Here is a 22,311-nt window from a genome sequence, read left to right on the forward strand (position 1 = left end):
GAACGAAGCCTTTTCAGATCCAATCCGAGATCCTGTGCTACATTACCAATAAGAGAGCCTTTCTTCATCTCTTCTGAAACGGAATATCTTATTTGGCCATCAGCATTGTGAATAAGCAACATGAAAAACATAAGCATTTCTGGTGCAGGTATAAAACGCCATTTTACGTATTGAGGCTGTCTTGACGCCATGTCCCAACGCATTTAAATCCACTGTGAAACTCGAAAGTATAATTCCTCTTGACAATGAAGAAAAAAGTCAACACATGGTAGTATAGACTACAAATCTATATGAAAAATTAAAAGGTTTCTGTGAAATTTAAACAGGATTCTTCGTCACAACTGTCTCCCCGTTGCCCCACCTCGCATGAAGCACAGTGATTTTGCTTCTCTCGTCATAGCAGTTGCAGAGGAGGGCACTTTTAAAGATTATACCACCATGCAGTTAGATTTTTATTCTGACCAACAGCGTCCCTTAGAGCCCAAAACCCGAACGCCAACGCATGCACTTACATTTCAAATTGTGACGTTAACTTATTTACATTTCGGTATAGTGACAATTATTGTAGTCTATAGGCCTGCAGAGAAAATAGCTGCACGATGCGAGCAAAACAACCAAGAACATTTGTAGCTGAAGTATGCACTTTTTTAATCACATTTGTAGAAATGTCATGTGCCAAATATCTGAGAGAGAATAATGTGATCCAATAAACACCAAAGCGGCAACACAACCAACGTCCAGCTCGTGCGGGGAGAGGAGCTGTTCTCAACCACAGTGCTGACTGGGCCTTTTGAACCCAGTTGCAAATGCTCCATTATAACCTGACTCCGCCAGATGGGGCAGCAGAGAGTACACCGGGTTCCCCCCTCCTGCTCCCATCTGGGAACTCTCAGGCAGACTTGATGCTCTGGCCACCAAACGGCCTGGCCAATCAGTGGCAGCTAGAGGCGGGATCAAGGCATGCACAGTGACAGTGCTGCCTTGATCCCGCCTCTAGGAGGTTAGCTCCATTAGGCAGTGAAAATAAAATGCGTTCGTTGTAATTTCAGAAAACAATACATTACAATGTAAAAAGGGCATACTTAAATGTCTATTTTATTCTCTGTGGATTTATGGTAGTTTTAGATAAATTGTATTTGCTACTGAATAAAACCCCGTCATTGTTTTGTGGACAAAGACACTTTGGTAAAACTATATACTAGGCTACAGGTCGGGTCTATAAATACTGCATAATACATAATTATAAACCTTTATAACGAGTGTTATGGAACCATATAAGTGCAATATAAATTATAATGCATTATAAATGCGATTATAAAGCAATGCATTATAAATCCTGTCCTTTAAGTTAAGTTTCATCAGGTATTATTATAATGTGCTGTTCCAGAGCTGATAGGGCTTATATGGCCTTCATTATGACCAGGCACTTATTATACTTCATAAACCTTGGTATAAGTTGTTACGTAATTGTTCACAATCATAACGAGTGCTGAACTTGAAGCCTTACACGTGCATTAAAATAATAAAAAACGAACACAGTAACAACGCATGGAACTACAATGAAAGTTGATATTGAACAGAGTTGCGCAAATTAAACCAAGTGGTCGACGTCACCAATCGCATCAGTAACGTACATGAATCAAGTCATGTACGTTACCGATAAGGTATCCTCTCTTCATCTCCACTGGGATGGAATTGAAGGTTTGACGATAAAAACCGATAAAGGCCTACACGAAAGCTTCCTTGTTCCACAAGAAAAATAAAGAAGAAAAGGCCTATTTAAAATAAATTGTGGTGTTGTCAAATACAGTCACAAAGACGTACTACAGTCAGGGTGTTTTCACTTATGTTAAACTTGCCAGAGTATACACTCACCTCCAGAGGAGAGTCTGGTTCATCCAGGATGCTCTTTTCACTATAGAATCGCTGCATTGTCCCTCCAGAACTGGGGTCCATTATCAATATGTTCTTCTGACTACCAGCTCCACCGAATTTACAGTCACTCTTTCTGGAGTCAGTCGTCCTGCACACCTCATAATTGTACACATGAGGGAGAGTCCCTGAGCCCAAAGTGTCTGAGTAACGTGGTGGATAATACGGAATCACCGGGAGATTTGAATGACAGAGGATGCGAGACTGCTTCCATCTGTATATTTTTACTGATATAATTACAACCAAACATATGATGAAGAGGAAGGAAACGACAGCCAAAGCTAAGACTAAAAAAAAGGTCAGGTTGTCATTGTACTCCTTGTCGTGCGTAAAGTCAGTGAACTCTGAGAGAACTTCAGGGAAGCTGTCAGCCACCGCCACGTTAACATTGACTATAGCTGAACGAGAGGGCTGTCCGTTGTCCTCCACTATAACAGTCAGCCTTTGTTTCACAACATCTTTATCAGTGACTTGACGGATAGTTCTTATTTCTCCATTCTGTAATCCTACTTCAAACAGCGGCCTGTCTGTGGGTTTCTGCAGTTTATAAGATAGCCAGGCATTCTGTCCAGAGTCCACATCAACAGCCACCACTTTGGTGACCAGATAGCCCACATCTGCTGAACGAGGCACCATTTCAGCCACTAGTGATCCACCAGTCTGGACTGGATACAGCACCTGAGGTGCATTGTCATTTTCGTCTAGTATGAAGATATTAACCGTTGCATTGCTAGTGAGTGGAGGGGAGCCTCCGTCTTGCGCCTTCACAACTAATTTCAGGCTTTTTAACTGTTCATAATCAAAGGAGCGCACTGCATGTAAAACTCCAGTTTCAGAGTTTATAGATACATAACTGTTGACTGGACTGCCATGAATCTGTGTATCCTCTAAAAGGTAGGATATTCTCGCGTTCTGATTCCAGTCAGAGTCCCGTGCGCTAACAGCAAATATGGACACGGCAGGGGAATTGTTCTCTGTAATATAAGCATTATACGCAGTTTTGTCAAACAGTGGGGCATTGTCATTTACATCAGAGATACTAAGCCTTAACATTGTAGTGCTAGACAGGGAAGGAGAACCGGAATCAGTCGCCTTAATGGTTATGTTGTATTCAGGCACAATTTCTCTATCGAAAGCAGCATCTGTTAATAAAGTATAGTAATTTGTCAACGACGATTTGATCTTAAATGGGAGATTGTTGGCTATAGTGCATGTAACCTGGCCGTTTTGCGCTGAATCTGCGTCTTTGACGTGTATTATTGCCACCGTGGTGCCAGGTTTAGCATCCTCAGAAACAGGGCTGGAGAATGACATGACGTTTATCACTGGTGCGTTGTCATTAACATCAACAATGTCAATTAGGACCTTACTGGAATCTGTAAGACTACCTTGGTCCATGGCCTCAACCATAATTTCGTACTTTTTATCTTTCTCATAGTCTATTTGACCCACAAGACTTATTATACCAGTGGTTTCGTCCATTTGAAATATTCGAGTGAGATGCTCTCTCATGTTGGAAAACGTATACGCGATAATACCATTTGATCCACTGTCTGCATCACTGGCATTGACTCTAGTGATATATGTCCCTTTTATCGCATTTTCCTTTACAGTAGCCCTGTATAATGACTGGTTAAAAACGGGAGCATTATCATTCGCATCTAAAACGTTGATATCGATATTTACTGTACCAGATCTCTGCGGGGTCCCACCATCCAGCGCTATCAGCTTCAACAGTAATCTCGACTGGCTTTCTCTGTCTAACGGTTTTTGTATAATCATTTCTGCATATTTTCTACCATCGGGAGTTGATTGTTGCTTCAATACAAAATTATCATTGGTATTTAATATGTATGTTTGTAGACCATTATCGCCTACATCTGCGTCTTCTGCGGTGGGCAACATGAAACGAGATCCAATTGTCGCTGATTCACTTATTTCTAATTTGATTTCACCTTTCCCAAATTCGGGCGAATTGTCATTAATATCCAATATTTCCACAGTTAATCGGTGCAGCTCCATAGGATTTTCTAAAATAACTTCAAAGCTGAAGCTACACGGAGTGACATCACCACAAAGCTGCTCTCGATCTATCCTCTCATTCACGACTAGAATCCCTTTGTCTGTCTTCAGCTCAGTGTACAGAACGCTTTCTCCGGTGATGATACGGGCCCGGCCAGAACGGAGCCTTTTCAGGTCCAATCCCAGGTCCTGTGCCACGTTACCGATTAGAGAGCCTTTCTTCATCTCCTCTGGGATGGAATAGCGAATTTGACCACTGGCGAAAGGACTGATATAAAACAGGAATAGCAACAGCTTCCATGTTGATCCACAAAACAACCACCGATTTGCGCAAAGAAAACCATGACACTTCTCAACCGCCATTGGAAAAATGAAACCTCAACACCACACCTGAAGAAAACACATCCACAAAATTGGTAGCAAGTGTGTCCTATATGTTAAATAATCACCTATCCATCAGTTTGATTTCAAATATATATGCTCCTTGTGTCGTAGCCTGCCGATTCTGAAGCTTATAGCCAGCTCTCTTCTTCAGTGAAACGCACGAGAGGAGGCGAAACGGATGTGTGACAACACCTAATATATATGCTCTATTCACTGATCAACAGCGTCCCTTAGAGTTGAAAACACGAATATCAATGTATAAGATGCAGGAATATAGCATTCACTTCGATCACGTGTGTTGATCAATTTATCCAAACGTAATTGCTTTAAAAAATGCTCGCTTTGCCATATCGGGCAAACAAGCGAGCGACAATCTTGAATTAACGAACGGAAAAAAATATAAGAAAGAACTCACACAGGCATTACACAAATTGCACAACTCGTTCTCTGAGTGGAGCTGTCTTCACAGTATGGTGCTGAAACGTGGTGTGTGTGTGTGTGTGTGTGTGTGTGTGTGTGTGTGTGTGTGTGTGTGTGTGTGTGTGTGTGTGTGTGTGTGTGTGTGTGTGTGTGTGTGTGTGTGTGTGTGTGTGTGTGTGTGTGTGTGTGTGTGTGTGTGCACGCGCGTGCGTGCGAATACACACAGTGTAATATATTATAATGACTGGAAATCCATCTCACCTCCAAAGGAGAGTCTGGTTCATCCAAGATGCTCTTTTCATTCTGCATACTCTGCATTGTTCCTGTACAACTGGGGTCCATGATCAGTATGTTCTGACTACCAGCTCCCCCGAACTTACAGTCACTCTTTCTGGAGTCAGTCGTCCTGCACACCTCGTAATTGTACACATGAGGAAGAGTCCCTGACCCCAAAGTGTCTGAGTAACGTGGTGGATAATATGGAATCACTGGGAGACTGGAATGATAGAGGCGGGCCTGTCTCCATCTGTATATTTTCACCGATATAATAACCACTAAACACGTGATGAAGAGAAAGGAAACTACAGCCAAAGCCAACACTAAGAAAAACGTCAGATTGTCATTGTACTCCTTGTCGTGTGTAAAGTCAGTGAACTCTGATAGAACTTCAGGGAAGCTGTCAGCCACCGCCACGTTAACATTCACTGTAGCTGAACGAGAGGGCTGTCCGTTGTCCTCCACTATAACAGTCAGTCTTTGTTTCACAGCGTCTTTATCAGTGACTTGACGGATGGTTCTTATTTCTCCATTCTGTAATCCCACTTCAAACAGCGCCCTGTCTGTGGCTTTCTGTAGTTTATAGGAGAGCCAGGCATTCTGTCCAGAGTCCACATCAACAGCCACCACCTTAGTGACCAGATAGCCCACGTCTACTGAACGAGGCACAATTTCAGCCACCAGAGAGCTACCACCCTGGACTGGATACAGAACCTGAGGAGCGTTGTCATTCTGGTCCTGGATCAGTATATTCACAGTCACATTACTACTGAGTGGAGGTGAGCCTCCGTCCTGTGCTTTGACAATGAATGACACCTGTTTGATCTGCTCGTAGTCAAATGAGCGCAAAGCATGTACCACTCCACTCTCTGCGTTAACGGATACATGTCCAGTTACTGGGGACCCATTAGATTCTTCAAGAATATAAGAAATACGAGCATTTTGATTTTCGTCCATGTCATTAGCTCTAACAGTGAGCACAGATACACCTGGCGCGTTATTCTCAGCAATAAACGCATTGTAAAACAGCTGTTTGAAAACTGGGGCATTATCGTTCACGTCAGACACCTTTAGATGAAAGGTTCTATGATTTGATAGAGGGGGCGATCCTGAGTCTGTTGCAACTACAGTGATGTTATAGTCAGAAACAGTTTCACGATCTAATGCACCATCCGTCACCAAAGTGTAGTAATTTCTTAAATTCGACTTTATGTTAAAAGGTGAATTTCGGTCTACAGTACAAGTCACCTGTCCATTATCACCCGAATCTATGTCTTTAACATTAATTATGCCAATAGTCGTGCCAGGAGCAGAGTCCTCGGACACAGGGCTGGTGAATGACATGACGTTTATGACAGGTGCATTATCATTCACATCAATAACCTCAATTATCACCTTACTAGAATCTGTTAATCCACCCTGGTCTTTTGCTTCGATTCTGAGTTCATACTTTTTATCTTTTTCAAAATCTATTATTCCTGAAACCGATAATAACCCGGATGTTGGGTCTATAGACAGCAAATCAGCCACATTTCCCTTCAGATGTGCAAGTGAATATGTGATATATCCGTTTGATCCACTATCTGCATCTGTAGCATTAACAGTTACAATTGTAGTACCCTTTGGTGCGTTTTCCATCACTGTAGCTCTATACACGGACTGGTTGAAAACTGGAGCATTATCGTTTACATCTAATACAGTTATGCCAATATTTACTGTACCAGATCTCTGCGGAGTGCCTCCGTCTACTGCTATCAGCTGTAGAGACAGTCGAGGATGCTCTTCTCTATCTAATGATTTCTGTAACACCATTTCAACATATTTACTCCCATCGGGATTCACATGTTGTTTCAAAATGAAGTTTTCATTAGAGGTTAAGATATAATTTTGCAGACTGTTGACGCCAACATCAGGATCGTCTGCGCTGTCCATCATAAACCGTGCCCCACTGTTTGCGGATTCACTTATTTCCAAAGCTAGATCTGTTTTCTTGAACACTGGAGGATGATCATTGACATCTAATACTTCAATTGTGATATGGTGAAGTTCCATTGGGTTCTCTAAAATAATTTCGAAACTGAAGCTGCACGGAGTGACGTCGCCACAAAGCTGTTCCCTGTCTATTCTCTCATTTACGACTAGAACGCCTTTGTCTGTATTCAGCTCGGTGTACTGAACGCTTTCTCCGGTGACGATACGGGCCCGACCGGAACGGAGCCTTTTCATATCCAAACCCAGGTCCTGTGCCACGTTACCGATTAGAGAGCCTTTCTTCATCTCCTCTGGGATAGAATACCGTATTTGACCACTGACCGCACGATTGAGATGAAGCAGAAAAAACAGCAGCGTCCATGTCCGTCCATAACCAGAGCGATATATTCCAAACGCCATGATGTAGAATACAATAGCAAAATACTACTTTTCATGAGAAAGGATACTTAATTAGAAAAATGTAGCATTTCTACCAGTAAACAAATTAAATGTACATTTCGTGATGCATTTATACCACAACGAAATGACAATCTGTACAGTCCGAGTAGGTTTCTATATAGCCTCACCCCGCATGTAATGCTCAGCCTGAGCCTATCTGCTTGTGTCTATTGAAAGAACACACTATGGGAGGAGAGGAGATTGTGAAAATGCTGAGACATTATTTGATTGACCAACAGCGTCCCTTAGAGTTCAACAGCAAGAACATCATGTGGAGTGGGATATTGTATAGTCAACTGATTATTCTCTATTATTGAATCTGTGAATTTCATTCAGTGATAAAGTAGAAGCTTAAATAACCACATACCACGACAAGGCAATTAAAAGCAAAGCATATATATGATATAATGCACTAGAGTGAAGGGAACTGTCACCACAATAGACGTAGCCTACATCTGCTTGTGTAAGAGGACGGCAGGAATATTTGATCGAGCTGATACATCTTAAGATAAGCAAATTATATTTTATTTTTTCACCAACCTTAACTATTTAATGAACCACATTCAGTATTTCTATTTCCAACTCTACATGTACATTTAAAAAGATAACACATTAAGGAAGGAAATATTAGAAGACATTCAGAAAATGTCTAGTTTAAATACATGTGCTGGTGTATTATTAAAATCCATTAAAGTTGCCCATTCCAGCCCTGACAAAAGAGGATGGTAATTTTGCATTTCCAAGTAAAAGTCCAGACAGAGGGTTTAGGATTAGACATAAGGATGTTAGACAGTAGTCACAAAAATAGGCCATATAGCACCATGAACGCTGGCCATGGTGCTGAAAGTTTAAAAAAAAAAAAACAGCGCAGAAGCTACGAAATTAATTTCTAAAAAACAAATATTATATCACGTTGGGAAAATGCCTTAGCAGTCAAATGTAAACACACAACTAATTCCTATTGTTCATACTTTAGACGAGTGAGTTCTTTGACTGAGTCTGGGTCATCCAGGATGCTTTTTTCACTCTGTATCCGCTGCATTGTGCCTGTTTACTTATAACAAATACAAAACATACAAACGTGTCAATTAATCATGTCATTCACCAGAGTTGATTTCTGAGAACCATCGAATGATTGCTTCTCCCTCTGTCCACTGCTCTATCAATGCTGCACCAAACTTTGATTCAGTGGCTGCATACATTTGATGTCACTCTTTCTGGAGTCAGTTGTCCTGCACACCTCGTAATTGTACACATGAGGGAGAGTCCCTGTCCCTAAAGTGTCTGAGTAACGTGGTGGATAATATGGAATCACTGGGAGACTGGAATGTTAGGGAATACGAGACTGTCTCCATCTGTACGGAGTACGTTATGGAGTACGTTATTATATTATCACTATAATAACGACTAAACCCGTGATGAACAAATATGAAACTACAGCCAAAACCAAGACTATAAGTAAAAAGTCATGGTATCATTGTAATCTTTGTCGCGTGTAAAGTCAGTGAACTCTGAAAGAACTTCAGGGAAGCCGAAACAAAATCGCTATCCATGGTGCTGATAAGATACGATGTGTGGGAGCTCACATACAGTCCGACGACTCCGACATTGTCTTATCCACAGAATTAGTGGTATAGGCTAGAATTGTTATACCCTGAAGAAGGCAGTTACCCGCCAAAACTGTGTTTTTTTTTTACTCTGCTAAAAATAAAGTATTGTCACTTTCGACACTGTGTGTGCGACCACCTTCTTGTCTCTTGAAGATTACTATTTAGATGATTCTTCCGTGGGCCGGCACAACTAAGGACTGATAGCGTATAGCAATTGCACTTGCAATATAATAAACACAATAACGGCTGCCCTTATTTTATAGCACTTTTCACTGTCATTTAGGGGGAGCAATAGTGAATCAATAAATGTATAAGTTTATATATGTTATTGGGATGACTATTCCTCATTTACCCATCTTAATAGATAGACTCTGCATAAGTAGCCTACTTCAGAGACAATATATAATTTAGTAGCATTAATAAATGAGGAATTGATGCAATTTTAGAATGACATTAAAAACTATTAACATGGTCTTAACAAGTGCATATATTACATTTAAATCATGATTTGTTAGTCACTTATTAAAGGCTTTGGGTCGCCTTTTTGTATAGATGTTAGAAACGTAAATTGAGTTGACAACATGGCTTTGGCTTATATACTGGCAGTCAGTTGTTATTACTTGCGCAAGCAGAGTGCGCAAGTACTGCGATCGGCTGGGTATGTATATGTCGGTGTTGTCCACCATGAGCCATGAGGGATCGGCTGGGTATGTATGTCTAAGGGTCCTAAGGGACCACCATTCTTGATGACGTATAAAGGTATAAGTTTGGTGATCGTGTGTGTGTGCGTGTGCGTGTGCATGTGCATGTGCGTGTGCGTGTGTGTGCATGTGTGGGAGAGAGACTGTCTAACTGTCTGTCAGTCTGTCTCGGGTATAAGAATGGTCATGCCACCATATATGGCCGTCAGTCCGTCACGCATCGTAACAAGTCTTGTGAAACACTCCACGACACTGAAGATCACACGAAGATCACAACACTGACCTCATCAAATTCTGGATAGCCATACCATGCCATACCATGCCATGGAGAAGAGTGGATTATCATCACCTAGATCTGCATATATGGAGCCGGCCAGCAACATCTGACCTCAAACCTCAAACCCTTAGGTCTCATATGGAGCTAACCTGTTCTGACATTCCATATGTTGATCCCTCCCCACCCGTCCTTCCTCATCGATGTCTCCCTTTTCACTGATACCTGCATGTACATTCAAACTCTAGACGGGCCCGCCCAAAGTTATTAGTGCAGCCGCGCCTGGAAGCCGGCGCTCAACAGGCCCGGAAATTACGAAACCCTGTACACTCAAGACACTGCCCCCGCTGCCACGCTTAGATCTCCATATATGGATCTGACAAGATCTGACATTCCATGTATGTTGATCTGAAATCATCAAACCCTGTACAATCAAGACAGGCTCCATATATGGCCAGACCTAATCAAACCTGACACTGCCCCCGGTGCCACCCTTAGATGTCCATAAATGGAGCTGACCTGTTGTGATATTCCATATGTTGATCTGACCTCATCAAACCCTGTACACTCAAGACACGCTCCATGACCAGTACATATGTTGATCTGACCCCCCATGCCAAAGCACCAGCGCTCGCCTAGCAGTCTGCCATCACCCAGTTGGATGTGCGCACGCAAACTCGCCATTTAGGGTGTCTTACTGTTGCAACTATTACAACATATTTAAAAGTAATTAATAACTCCATTAACTAACAGTTTGTGAATGATTTATGAACTAGTTATAACGGTTAGTTATTGTAAAGTGTTACCAACCATGAATATAAAATTAACTGAAAACATACATGTGAACTAACCTCTATAGGAGAGTCGGGTTCATCCAGGATGCTCTTTTCACTCTGTAATCGTTGCATCGTCCCTGTAGAACTGGGGTCCATTATTAGTATATTCTGACTACCAGCTCTGCCGAATTTACAGTCACTCCTCCTGGAGTCAGTCGTCCTGCACACCTCGTAATTGTACACATGAGGGAGAGTTCCTGAACCCAAAGTGTCTGAGTAACGTGGTGGATAATATGGAATTACAGGGAGACTGGAATGATAGAGGCGGGACTGTCTCCATCTGTATATTTTCACTGATATTATAACAACTACACATGTGATGAAGAGAAAGGAAACTACAGCCAAAGCCAAGACTAAGTAAAACGTCAGGTTGTCATTGTATTCCTTGTCGTGTGTAAAGTCAGTGAACTCTGAGAGAACTTCAGGGAAGCTGTCAGCCACCACCACGTTAACATTGACTGTAGCTGAACGAGAGGGCTGTCCATTGTCCTCCACTATAACAGTCAGTCTTTGTTTCACAGCATCTTTATCAGTGACTTGACGGATAGTTCTTATTTCTCCATTTTGTAAACCCACTTCAAACAGAGCCCTGTCTGTGGATTTCTGCAGTTTATAGGAGAGCCAGGCATTCTGTCCAGAGTCCCCATCAACAGCCACCACTTTAGTGACCAGATAGCCCACATCCGCTGAACGAGGGACCATTTCAGCAACCAGAGAACCACCAGATTGAACTGGATAGAGAACCTGAGGAGCGTTGTCATTCTGGTCCTGGATCAATAGGATTACAGTAACATTACTGCAGAGTGGGGGAGAGCCTCCGTCTTGTGCTTTGACAACGAATGACAGCTGTTTGATCTGTTCGTAATCAAAGGAGCGTCCTGCATGTATCACTCCGGTCTCAGCATTAACTGACACATATGCAGACACTGGGGATCCTCCAATATTAGACTCCTCAAGGATATAAGATATGCGAGCATTCTGGGTCTCATCTGGGTCTTCAGCCTTAACTGTGAGTACATTTGCACCTGGAGAGTTATTCTCTCCAATAAACGCACTATAAACGCTCCTTTCAAATACTGGAACGTTATCATTAACGTCAGAGATCTTGAGATGAAAGGTTCTCATACTTGAAAGAGGGGGTGAACCTGCGTCGGTTGCAACTACAGTGATGTTATAGTCAGAAACAGTTTCCCTATCTAATACAGCATCAGTCACCAACGTATAGTAATTTCTTAAATTCGATTTAATCTTGAAGGGGGAGTTTTGGTTTATAACACAGCTCACCTGCCCGTTTTCACCTGAATCTAAGTCCTTAACATTAATAATGCCAAGTGTTGTGCCAAGGGCCGAGTCCTCAGAAATGGGACTTGTGAATGACATAACACTGATCATAGGTGCATTATCATTTACATCGATAACTTCGATTATAATTTTACTGGAATCTGTTAAACCTCCTTGGTCTTTTGCTTCTATTCTCAATTCATATTTCTTGTCTTTCTCATAGTCAATTACGCCGGTTACTAAAATCACACCTGTGTTTTCATTAACTGACAATATATCAGTCAGGCCACCATTAAGATCAGAAAAATAGTAAGATATCAAACTATTTGTGCCGAAATCGGCATCACTGGCGTTAACAGTAGTAACATATGTGCCTCTTGGTGCATTTTCCATCACTGTCGTTTTGTAAATTGATTGATTGAATACAGGTGCATTATCATTCACGTCTAACACGGTGATATTTATATTTACTGTACCAGATCTCTGTGGATTTCCACCGTCCACTGCTATTAACTTTAAAAACATTCGAGGATATTCCTCTCTGTCTAAAGTTTTCTGAAGCACCATTTCAGCATATTTCTTTCCATCAGCACCAGAAGTTTGCTTCAGAACGAAATTATCATTTGGGGTTAAAACATATTGCTGAAGTCCATTGACGCCTACATCTGGGTCCTCTGCACTCGCCAACGAAAACCTGGCACCATTACTAGCCGACTCGCTAATTTCAAAATCAATGCTATTTTTCTTGAATTTGGGTGAATGGTCGTTTATGTCTAAAATTTCGACTGTGACATGATGCAATTCCATTGGGTTCTCTAAAATAATTTCGAAGCTAAAGCTACACGGAGTGACGTCGCCACAAAGCTGTTCTCGGTCTATTCTCTCATTTACGACTAGAATCCCTTTGTCTTTCTTCAGCTCGGTGTACTGAACGCTTTCCCCAGTGACGATACGAGCCCGACCAGAACGGAGCCTTTTCAGATCCAAACCCAGGTCCTGTGCCACGTTACCGATCAGAGCGCCTTTCTTCATCTCCTCTGGAATAGAATACCGTATTTGACCACTGACCGCATGATTGAGATGAAGCAGAAAAAACAACAGCTTCCATGTCCGTCCATAACCAGAGCGATATATTCCAAACGCCATGATGTGTAGAATAAAAGAGAAAATACGAATTTGAACGAGATTGAACGAGAAGCCAACTGTAGAATTTCCACCAGGAAACAAATGACGATTTTTTTCCTATTATTCCTGTATTTATACCACAACGAAATGACAATCTGTACAAGTAGGTTTCCATAGAGCCTCACCCCGTGTAATGCTCAGCCTGAGCCTCTGCTTGTACGTTGTGTCTATTGGAAGAAAACACCATGGGTGGAGATTGTGATAATGCCGATACATTATTTGATTGACCAACAGCGTCCCTTAGAGTCCAACAGCATGAACGTCATGTGGAGTGGGGTAGTAAAGTAAAGTAAGTAAAAAGGTTAGTTAAATGCATATTATCTATTGTTTAATTTGTGAATTTAATCCAATGATAAAGCAGAAGCTTAAAATAACCACAAGGCAATTAAAAGCAAAGCATTTAATAAAATGCACATTGCACTAACTGTCACCATAATAGAAGTAGCTTGTGTAAGAGTATACGGCAGGAATATTTGATCGAGCTCTTACAAAGATGAACGAATAACACATTTATTTTAAACCCAACATACCAAACTATTTCATGAACCACATTCACTATATTTCCATTTCCTACTCTACTTGTACATTCAAAGAGCATTCAAAGAGGCAACACTTAGAAGGCCTTAAGCAAATGTCTAGTTTATAGGCATAGTGCGGTATAGTATCTGGGTAAAACATGTGCTGACGTGTATTATTAAAATCCATTATACGTCGGCCATACCGGCCCTGACAAAAAGGATAGTAATTTTGTATTTTAAAATAAAATGCCAGACGCCAGAGTGTTTAACAGATTGACGGGAAGTTGTAGACAAAGTAGTCACACTATAGACCAATTATTTGTTTACAAACATTGGGACTGGGCGCACGGGTGACTGTTTCATGTAATCAATTCCCAACAGATCTCCAAACCTGTTGTTTTGGGGAGCGCTGGTTTCAGTCCATTCAACCTCCTCTTGTGAGTTGGCTAGTGAGATGCACCCTAGGAGACATTTATACTTCAAAGCGCAACAGTGTTGCGCACAGAGAACAGCTGATATACAAGCTCACATCGCATCACAGATGCGACTGTTGTGAGCGTAGAGGTCTGCGTGCGCGACACCATCACGGGACGAAGCATTCATTATACTTGATGGGCTGCAGATGCTCGTGCAGCCGTGGACGAACAGGGCACAGGCACTGCTCCCGTGATCATGAGCGCACCTCCCGTTCTTATGACAGCGCCTGGAGGTGTGGTTTTGAGGACAACTGTTTTGAATTGCTATTATTGTTCAAACACAACAGAAACCAAGGATTATATATTTCAAGGGCGAGAGATCACAATACAAATCCTAATCATTCTTCCTCCACACTTGGAGAAAAACAGCATCTGAAAGTTTGATGGGACGTTTTTTTATACGTGAGTGCAGTTAGAACTTTTCCATTGCATCTTATGAGAGGAAGGGTTCTTGTGCTGCCGCTATGCGTGCACATCCTGTTTCTTATCAGTGTGACGTCGTCTCTTAAGGCGTCTATAGGTCACAGCATATAGCGATATACGCTGTCCATGGTGCTGAAGATAAAACAAAACCATGGCAATAGCTACGATTTTTTTTTAAAAATCTAACATTATATCACGATGGGGGAAAAAGGCCTCACATATCCAAATAAAGCACAAAACCAAATTCCTATTGTTTATACTTTAGACTTCTTCTTTGACTCACCTCTAGAGGAGAGTCTGGTTCATCCAGGATGCTTTTTTCACTCTGTATCCGCTGCATTGTGCCTGTAAAACTGGGGTCCATGATCAGTATGTTCTGACTGCCAATTCTGCCGAATTTACAGTCACTCTGTCTGGAATCAGTCGTCCTGCACACGTCGTAATTGTACACGTGAGGTAGAGTCCCTGACCCCAAAGTGTCTGAATAACGTGGTGGATAATATGGAATGACTGGGAGACTGGCCTGATATAGGCGGGCCTGTCTCCATCTGTATATTTTAACTGATATAATAAGCACTAAACACATGATGAAGAGAAAGGAAACTACAGCCAAAGCCAAGACTAAGTAAAAAGTGATGTTGTCATTGTACTCCTTTTCGTGTGTAAAGTCAATGAACTCTGAGAGAACTTCAGGGAAGCCGTCAGCTACCGCCACGTTAACATTGACTGTAGCTGAACGAGAGGGCTGTCCGTTGTCCTCCACTATAACAGTCAGTCTTTGTTTCACAACATCTTTATCAGTCACTTGACGGATGGTTCTTATTTCTCCATTTTGTAATCCCACTTCAAACAACGCCCTGTCTGTGGCTTTCTGTAGTTTATAGGAGAGCCAGGCATTCTGTCCAGAGTCCACATCAACAGCCACAACTTTAGTGACCAGGTAGCCCATATCTGCTGAACGAGGTACCATTTCAGCCACCAGAGAGCTACCACTCTGGACTGGATACAGAACCTGAGGAGCGTTGTCATTCTGGTCCTGGATCAGTATGTTTATAGTCACGTTATTACAAAGTGGAGGAGAGCCTCCGTCTTGCGCCTTGACAACAAATGACAGCTGTTTGATCTGTTCATAATCAAATGAGCGTACTGCATGTATCACTCCGCTCTGAGTATTAATTGATACATATCCAGATATTGGAGACCCATTAATACTAGAATCTTCAAGAATATACGAAACACGAGCATTTTGATTGTCGTCGAGATCATTAGCTCTAACAGTGAGCACAGATACACCTGGTGCGTTATTCTCATTAATAAACTCATTGTAAAACAGCTGCTTGAAAACTGGGGCGTTATCGTTCACGTCAGACACCTTTAGTTGAAAGGTTATATGACTTGAAAGAGGGGGCGATCCTGAGTCGGTTGCAACTACAGTGATGTTATAGTCAGAAACAGTTTCACGGTCTAATGCGCTATCCGTCACCAAAGTGTAGTAATTTCTTAAATTCGATTTTATTTTAAAAGGTGAATTTCGGTCTACAATACAAGACACCTGTCCATTATCACCCGAATCTATGTCTTTAACATTAATTATGCCAATAGTTGTGCCAGGAGCAGAGTCCTCAGACACAGGGCTAGTGAATGACATGACGTTTATGACAGGTGCATTATCATTCGCATCAATGACGTCAATTATCACCTTACTGGAATCTGTTAACCCACCTTGGTCTTTTGCTTCGATTCTGAGTTCATACTTTTTATCTTTTTCAAAATCTATTGCTCCTGAAACAGATAATAACCCGGAGGTTGAGTCTATAGAAAGTAAATCAGCCAGATTGCTCTTCAGGTTTGCGAGTGAATATGTGATATATCCGTATGGTCCACTATCTGCATCTGTAGCATTAACATTTACAATTTTAGTACCCTTTGGTGCGTTTTCCATCACTGTAGCTCTATACACGGACTGGTTGAAAACCGGAGCATTGTCATTAGCATCTAAAACAGTGATGTCAATATTTACTGTACCAGATCTCGGAGGTGTGCCTCCGTCTACTGCTATCAGCTGTAGAGACAGTCGAGGTTGCTCCTCTCTATCTAATGATTTCTTTAACACCATTTCAATATATTTACTCCCATCAGGATTTACGTGTTGTTTCAAAACGAAATTGTCGTGTGAGGTTAAAATGTAATTTTGTAGCCCGTTAACTCCAACATCGGGATCCTCTGCGTTGGCCAACATAAATCGTGCACCACTATTTGCTGACTCAAGTATTTCCAGTGAAACGTCTGTTTTCTTGAACACTGGAGGGTGATCATTGACATCTAATACTTCGATTGTGATATGGTGAAGTTCCATTGGATTCTCTAAAATCATTTCAAAGCTGAAGCTGCACGGAGTGACGTCGCCACAAAGCTGCTCTCGGTCTATTCTCTCATTCACGACTAGAATCCCTTTGTCTGTATTCAGCTCCGTGTACTGGACGCTTTCTCCGGTGACGATACGGGCCCGACCAGAACGGAGCCTTGTGAGATCCAATCCGAGGTCCTGTGCTACATTACCAATAAGAGAGCCTTTCTTCATCTCCTCTGGAATAGAATATCGAATTTGACCATTGACAATATAGCACATGCACACTAACAACATTAGCGGCCCTATATGTCCAGAGTTTAAGCGCCATTCTCCAGGTTTATGTCCAAAAGCCATGTCGAGAAAGGTAAAATCCTCAAATGAAATTCGACTGTCCCGTTCATTAAACAATTAGAGGCATACAATCTGTGTTATACCTATACAAAATATCCGTCCTGTTACGTCTCTTAGCTTGAGCGTATTCTGTGCTCTTGTCTATAGGCTACATTGCAGTGATATAAGGAGGTCTACTGACACGACACCCTTTTCAAAAATGTATTTCATTGTTCAACAGCGTCCCTTAGAGTTCAAACAAGGGAACACCAACTACGTGGAAACGGCGTATTAACCATATCCTCATGAATTAAGACACATTATATAATTTCCAACTTTAACTTACATCGAATTCGGCAGCAAGTATATTAAACGTCATGATTTCTTCATAGAAGTTCACATTAAAATTGACTATTCTGAACCAACAAAATCCATAGCACACAGATCACGTGTGTTAAGTGTGGGCTATATAATGTCAGATGTGTGGAGACAAAGGCGTAATAACGTAACACAACTTAACATCAAGCTGCACACATGTTGACCTCCAAATACACTTAACTGCACACAGCTACATACACACTAACATCCAAACTCAATTCTAACTGAATCAAACAAATGCAGGTGTTTGTGGCAGCCCTGCATGCCTCACCTCCCCCTACAACAAAATCCTCAGAAACGGACTGTTTCAACCAGTCCAGACCGTGATACTATCCTATAAACGCCATGGCTTAATTTAAAACCGATATACTACTAATAATGTATTATTATTATTATTATTATTATTATTATTATTATTATTATTATTATTATTATTATTATTATTTATAAATGATAAGGGACCCAGGACTAATAGTAGACTGACAGACTTGAGAAGAAGAAGAAAAAGGCAACAGATTGTGAACTTTTACTGAAAGAGGAGCTGTCCGCTTTGTAGTGCTGAAAAGGCCAGGGCAGATTACATTGCCTAATGTCTACGCTCAAACATAATTTCGACTCACCTCCAACGGAGAATCTGGTTCATCCAGTAGGCTCTTTTCACTCTGTATCCGCTGCATCGTTCCTGTAGAACTGGGATCCATTATCAGTATGTTCTGACTACCAGCTCTGCCGAATTTACAGTCACTTTTCCTGGAGTCAGTTGTCCTGCACACCTCGTAATTGTACACATGAGGGAGAGTCCCTGTCCCCAAAGTGTCTGAATAACGTGGTGGATAATATGGAATCACAGGGAGACTGGAATGATAGAGGCGGGACTGTCTCCATCTGTGTATTTTCACTGATATAATAACAACTAATGACGTAATAAAGAGAAAGGAAACTACAGCCAAAGCTAACACTAAGAAAAACGTCAGGTTGTCATTGTACTCCTTGTCGTGTGTAAAGTCAGTGAACTCTGAGAGAACTTCAGGGAAGCTGTCAGCCACCGCCACGTTAACATTGACTATAGCTGAACGAGAGGGATGTCCGTTGTCCTCCACTATAACAGTCAGTCTTTGTTTCACAACATCTTTATCAGTGACTTGACGGATAGTTCTTATTTCTCCATTCTGTAATCCCACTTCAAACAGCGCCCTGTCTGTGGCTTTCTGCAGTTTATAGGAGAGCCAGGCATTCTGCCCAGAGTCCACATCAACAGCCACCACCTTAGTGACCAGATAGCCCACATCTGCCGAACGAGGCACCATTTCAGCTGCCAGGGAGCCTCCGGAGTGTACTGGGTACAGAACCTGTGGAGCATTGTCATTCTCGTCTCGAACTAATATTTTAACAGTAGCAACTGAACTGAGTGGAGGGGACCCGCCATCACGCGCAGTAACGTTAAATTCAAATGACTTTATTTGTTCATAATCCAAAGATCTCACAGCATGAATTACGCCAGTGTCTGAATTAATTGACACGAATGAGGAGACAGATACTCCACTAAGTTCCCTTTCTTCCAGAAAATAAGAAATACGTGCGTTTTGGCCCCAGTCTGCGTCACTCGCCCTTACAGCAAATATGGAGTAACCAGGAGAGTTGTTCTCTGGGATAATTCTACTATATTCAGATTCATCAAAAGTGGGTGGGCTGTCATTTACGTCAGACACCTTGACTGTAATATTGCTATTACTAGAGAGTGGTGGTGAGCCGTTGTCAGATACGGTTATGGTAATATTGTATTCAGGAATACCTTCTCTGTCTAAGACATTATCTGTTACTATTGTATAATAACCAGTTAAGGATGATTCAATTTTGAAAGGGACATCAGAATTGATAGAACACTTGACAACACTGTTACTGTCAGAGTCTGCGTCATCGACATTAACAACAGCTACAGTTGTGCCAGGAGGTGAATCCTCAGATATAGAGTTGGAAAATGACATTAGCTGTATAGTAGGCATGTTATCATTCTCGTCAAGGATTTGAATGATCACTTTGCACGTGTCAGTAAAACCCCCATGGTCGCTTGCTTGGACATTTAATTGATAACTCTTTGACTTTTCAAAATCTATTTTGCCTGCGACTTTAATCTGTCCAGTATTCTCATTTAGCTCAAAAAGCTCCTTCGCCTCTCTGGCAACATGGGCGATGGAGAAATGTACCTCACCATTGAGTCCTTTATCCGCGTCATTTGCACTAACAGTAGTAATAACTGTTCCTTCGGGAGAATTCTCCTTTACATCAGCTTTATAAACAGACTGACCACACACTGGCGCGTTGTCATTAGCATCGAGCACAGTTATGTGTATGCGAACCGTTCCTGATCTACGTGGCTCACCACCGTCTGAAGCCACTAGCACGAGGGAATGGCTCTCCTCTTTCTCTCTGTCCAAAGGTTTTTGCAAAACCATCTCGATGAATTTACCTCCATCAGGCTGACTGTGCATTTCCAATTTCAAATGATCTGACGGTTTAAGTGTGTATTTTTGAATATTGTTTAAGCCGACGTCTGGATCATCTGCACCCTCCAGAGAAAAGCGCGTACCCAATGCCGCACTTTCAACAATTTTCAAATGGATTTCGTCTTTAGGGAATGCTGGACTGTTATCGTTTATATCTATAACTTCCACTGTAACACGATATAGCTGTATGGGATTTTCAATGATAAGCTCAAAACTGAAGCTACAAGGCGTTGTCTGTCCACAAAGCTCTTCTCGGTCGATTCGCTCTTTAATAACGAGGGTGCCTTTGTCTCGGTTTAGCTCGACATACTGCCGACCTCCTTTTGTTATAATACGAGCTTTACCCTTCATGAGCCTTTCAACATCCAGACCCAAATCCCTACCGATATTTCCAACAAGCGATCCCTCGGCTTGCTCCTCTGGTATGGAATAACGAGCCTGCCCTGTCACGGAATGGAGGGCGTTAAGAAAAAGGAGAAAAAGCGGTACTTTCCATTCGCCACTGTATCTTGTCCAGTTAAAACCCACCATACTTCATAAAAAGGTTAGTGTTAGTAAAATGTATTATTCCTTAAGAATAATTATCACCATAAATGCCAAAATAATCCAAAAGTGCGCTTTGAACCTTTCCCGAGCGTGTACAATAAAGTGAGAAACGGAGAGTGAGCATTACAGTATATAGGACGGGCCACTGCACCACCTCAGAGCATCAGCTTCAACTATGTATCAACAGCGGCACTCTGAGTCCAGTCAGAGGAATCACATTGGGTGTTTCGTATTAATTTATGCAAGTTAATAATCACTGTGTCAAATAACAGGCAAACACAACTGTCACTCAAAACAATCAAATCAAAATTACACACAATTTAGAAAACAACTTGTATATCAGTTGTTTTCACCCAATCTATATTTCACAAAGCAACATACACAGTCACTCAGTCTCGCCACGCACGCTAATAAAGCATCCAGCAGAAAGTGTCAGAGTAATCTAAATCTCAATAATTTGAAGCATGCCCACAGTAAAGCCATTTTTATCGCATGCCTCTCAGAGCATTATTAAAGACAGTTGTACACAGTGGTACATTATTCAGTGTGAGTTGCGATGCTGTTGTTAAAGTTCAGACATACGGGCTGCATGCAGTATACTAAATGCAACGACGCATCCCTGCTCCGTTGTCAGGCCTATATCACTGTTTTCTTATAACAAATACAAAACATACAAACGTGTCATAATCATCTCACTCACCAGGCAGAGTTGATATCTGCGAACCAGCGAATGATTGCTTCTCCCTCTGTATATTCATCCACTGCTCTATCAATGCTCACCAAACTTTGATTCAGTGGCTGCATACATTTGATATCACTCTTCCTGGAGTCAGTTGTCCTGCACACCTCGTAATTACACATGACATGAGGGAAAGTCCCTGTCTCCAAAGTGTCTGAGTAACGTGGTGGATAATAAGGAATCACTGCGAGAGTGGAATGATAGAGGATACGAGACTGTCTCCATCTATATATTTTCACTATAATAACGACTAAACACGTGATGAACAAATATGAAACTACAGCCAACACCAAGACTATAAGTAAAAGTCATGTCATGCCGAAACCAAATCGCTGTCCATGGTGCTGATAAGATACGATGGTCACATACTCACATACAGTCCGACTGTGTCTTATCCACAGAATTAGTGATATAGGCTAGAATTGTTATACCCGGCCTGAAGAAGGCAGTTACCCGTCAAAAGGTTTTTTTTTTAATTCTGCTAAAAATAAAGTATTCACTTTCGTTTCAGTCACTTTCGACACTGTGTGTGCGACCACCTTCTTGTCTCTTGAAGACTATACTATTTAGATGATTCTTCCGTGGGCCGGCACAACTAAGGACTTTGATGTGCGTAGCAATTGCACTTGAAATATAATACACACAATAACGGTTGCCCTTATTTTTATAGCACTTTTGTACTGTCATTTAGGGGAA

The 22,311-nt window shown here is 41.6% G+C and overlaps 4 protein-coding genes across 4 annotated transcripts in view; all 4 read right to left on the reverse strand.

The window, feature by feature from the left end:
• LOC306919567 (protocadherin gamma-A10-like) overlaps positions 1 to 137 on the reverse strand; it is a gene marked incomplete at both ends in the record, with an annotated part of 3,431 nt that extends 3,294 nt beyond the window's left edge. The window contains one exon of the mRNA XM_079496191.1: positions 1 to 137. This exon is cut by the window's left edge and continues 2,236 nt beyond it. Coding sequence (XP_079352317.1) covers positions 1 to 137 — 137 coding nt within the window.
• A 1,538-nt stretch (positions 138 to 1,675) lies between these two features.
• Positions 1,676 to 7,425, reverse strand: LOC306919647 (uncharacterized protein; the record flags this gene model as incomplete). The annotated part of the gene is made up of 4 exons (XM_079496203.1): positions 1,676 to 1,684; positions 1,876 to 4,222; positions 4,332 to 4,344; positions 5,004 to 7,425. The coding sequence occupies 4 exons, from the start codon at positions 7,423 to 7,425 to the stop codon at positions 1,676 to 1,678; spliced, it is 4,791 nt and encodes a 1,596-aa protein (XP_079352329.1).
• A 2,563-nt stretch (positions 7,426 to 9,988) lies between these two features.
• Positions 9,989 to 20,861, reverse strand: LOC306919658 (protocadherin gamma-A8-like; the record flags this gene model as incomplete). The annotated part of the gene is made up of 3 exons (XM_079496213.1): positions 9,989 to 10,027; positions 10,889 to 12,619; positions 20,166 to 20,861. 3 exons carry the CDS (start codon positions 20,859 to 20,861, stop codon positions 9,989 to 9,991), a joined length of 2,466 nt encoding a protein of 821 aa, XP_079352339.1.
• On the reverse strand, positions 15,016 to 17,397 carry LOC306926748 (protocadherin gamma-A11-like; the record flags this gene model as incomplete). Its single annotated transcript, XM_079506166.1, has 1 exon — positions 15,016 to 17,397. The coding sequence occupies one exon, from the start codon at positions 17,395 to 17,397 to the stop codon at positions 15,016 to 15,018; it is 2,382 nt and encodes a 793-aa protein (XP_079362292.1).
• Positions 20,862 to 22,311: the final 1,450 nt, after the last annotated feature.

The sequence above is a fragment of the Electrona antarctica genome, assembly GCF_951216825.1.
Source record: "Electrona antarctica genome assembly, chromosome: 1".
NCBI lineage: Eukaryota > Metazoa > Chordata > Actinopteri > Myctophiformes > Myctophidae > Electrona > Electrona antarctica.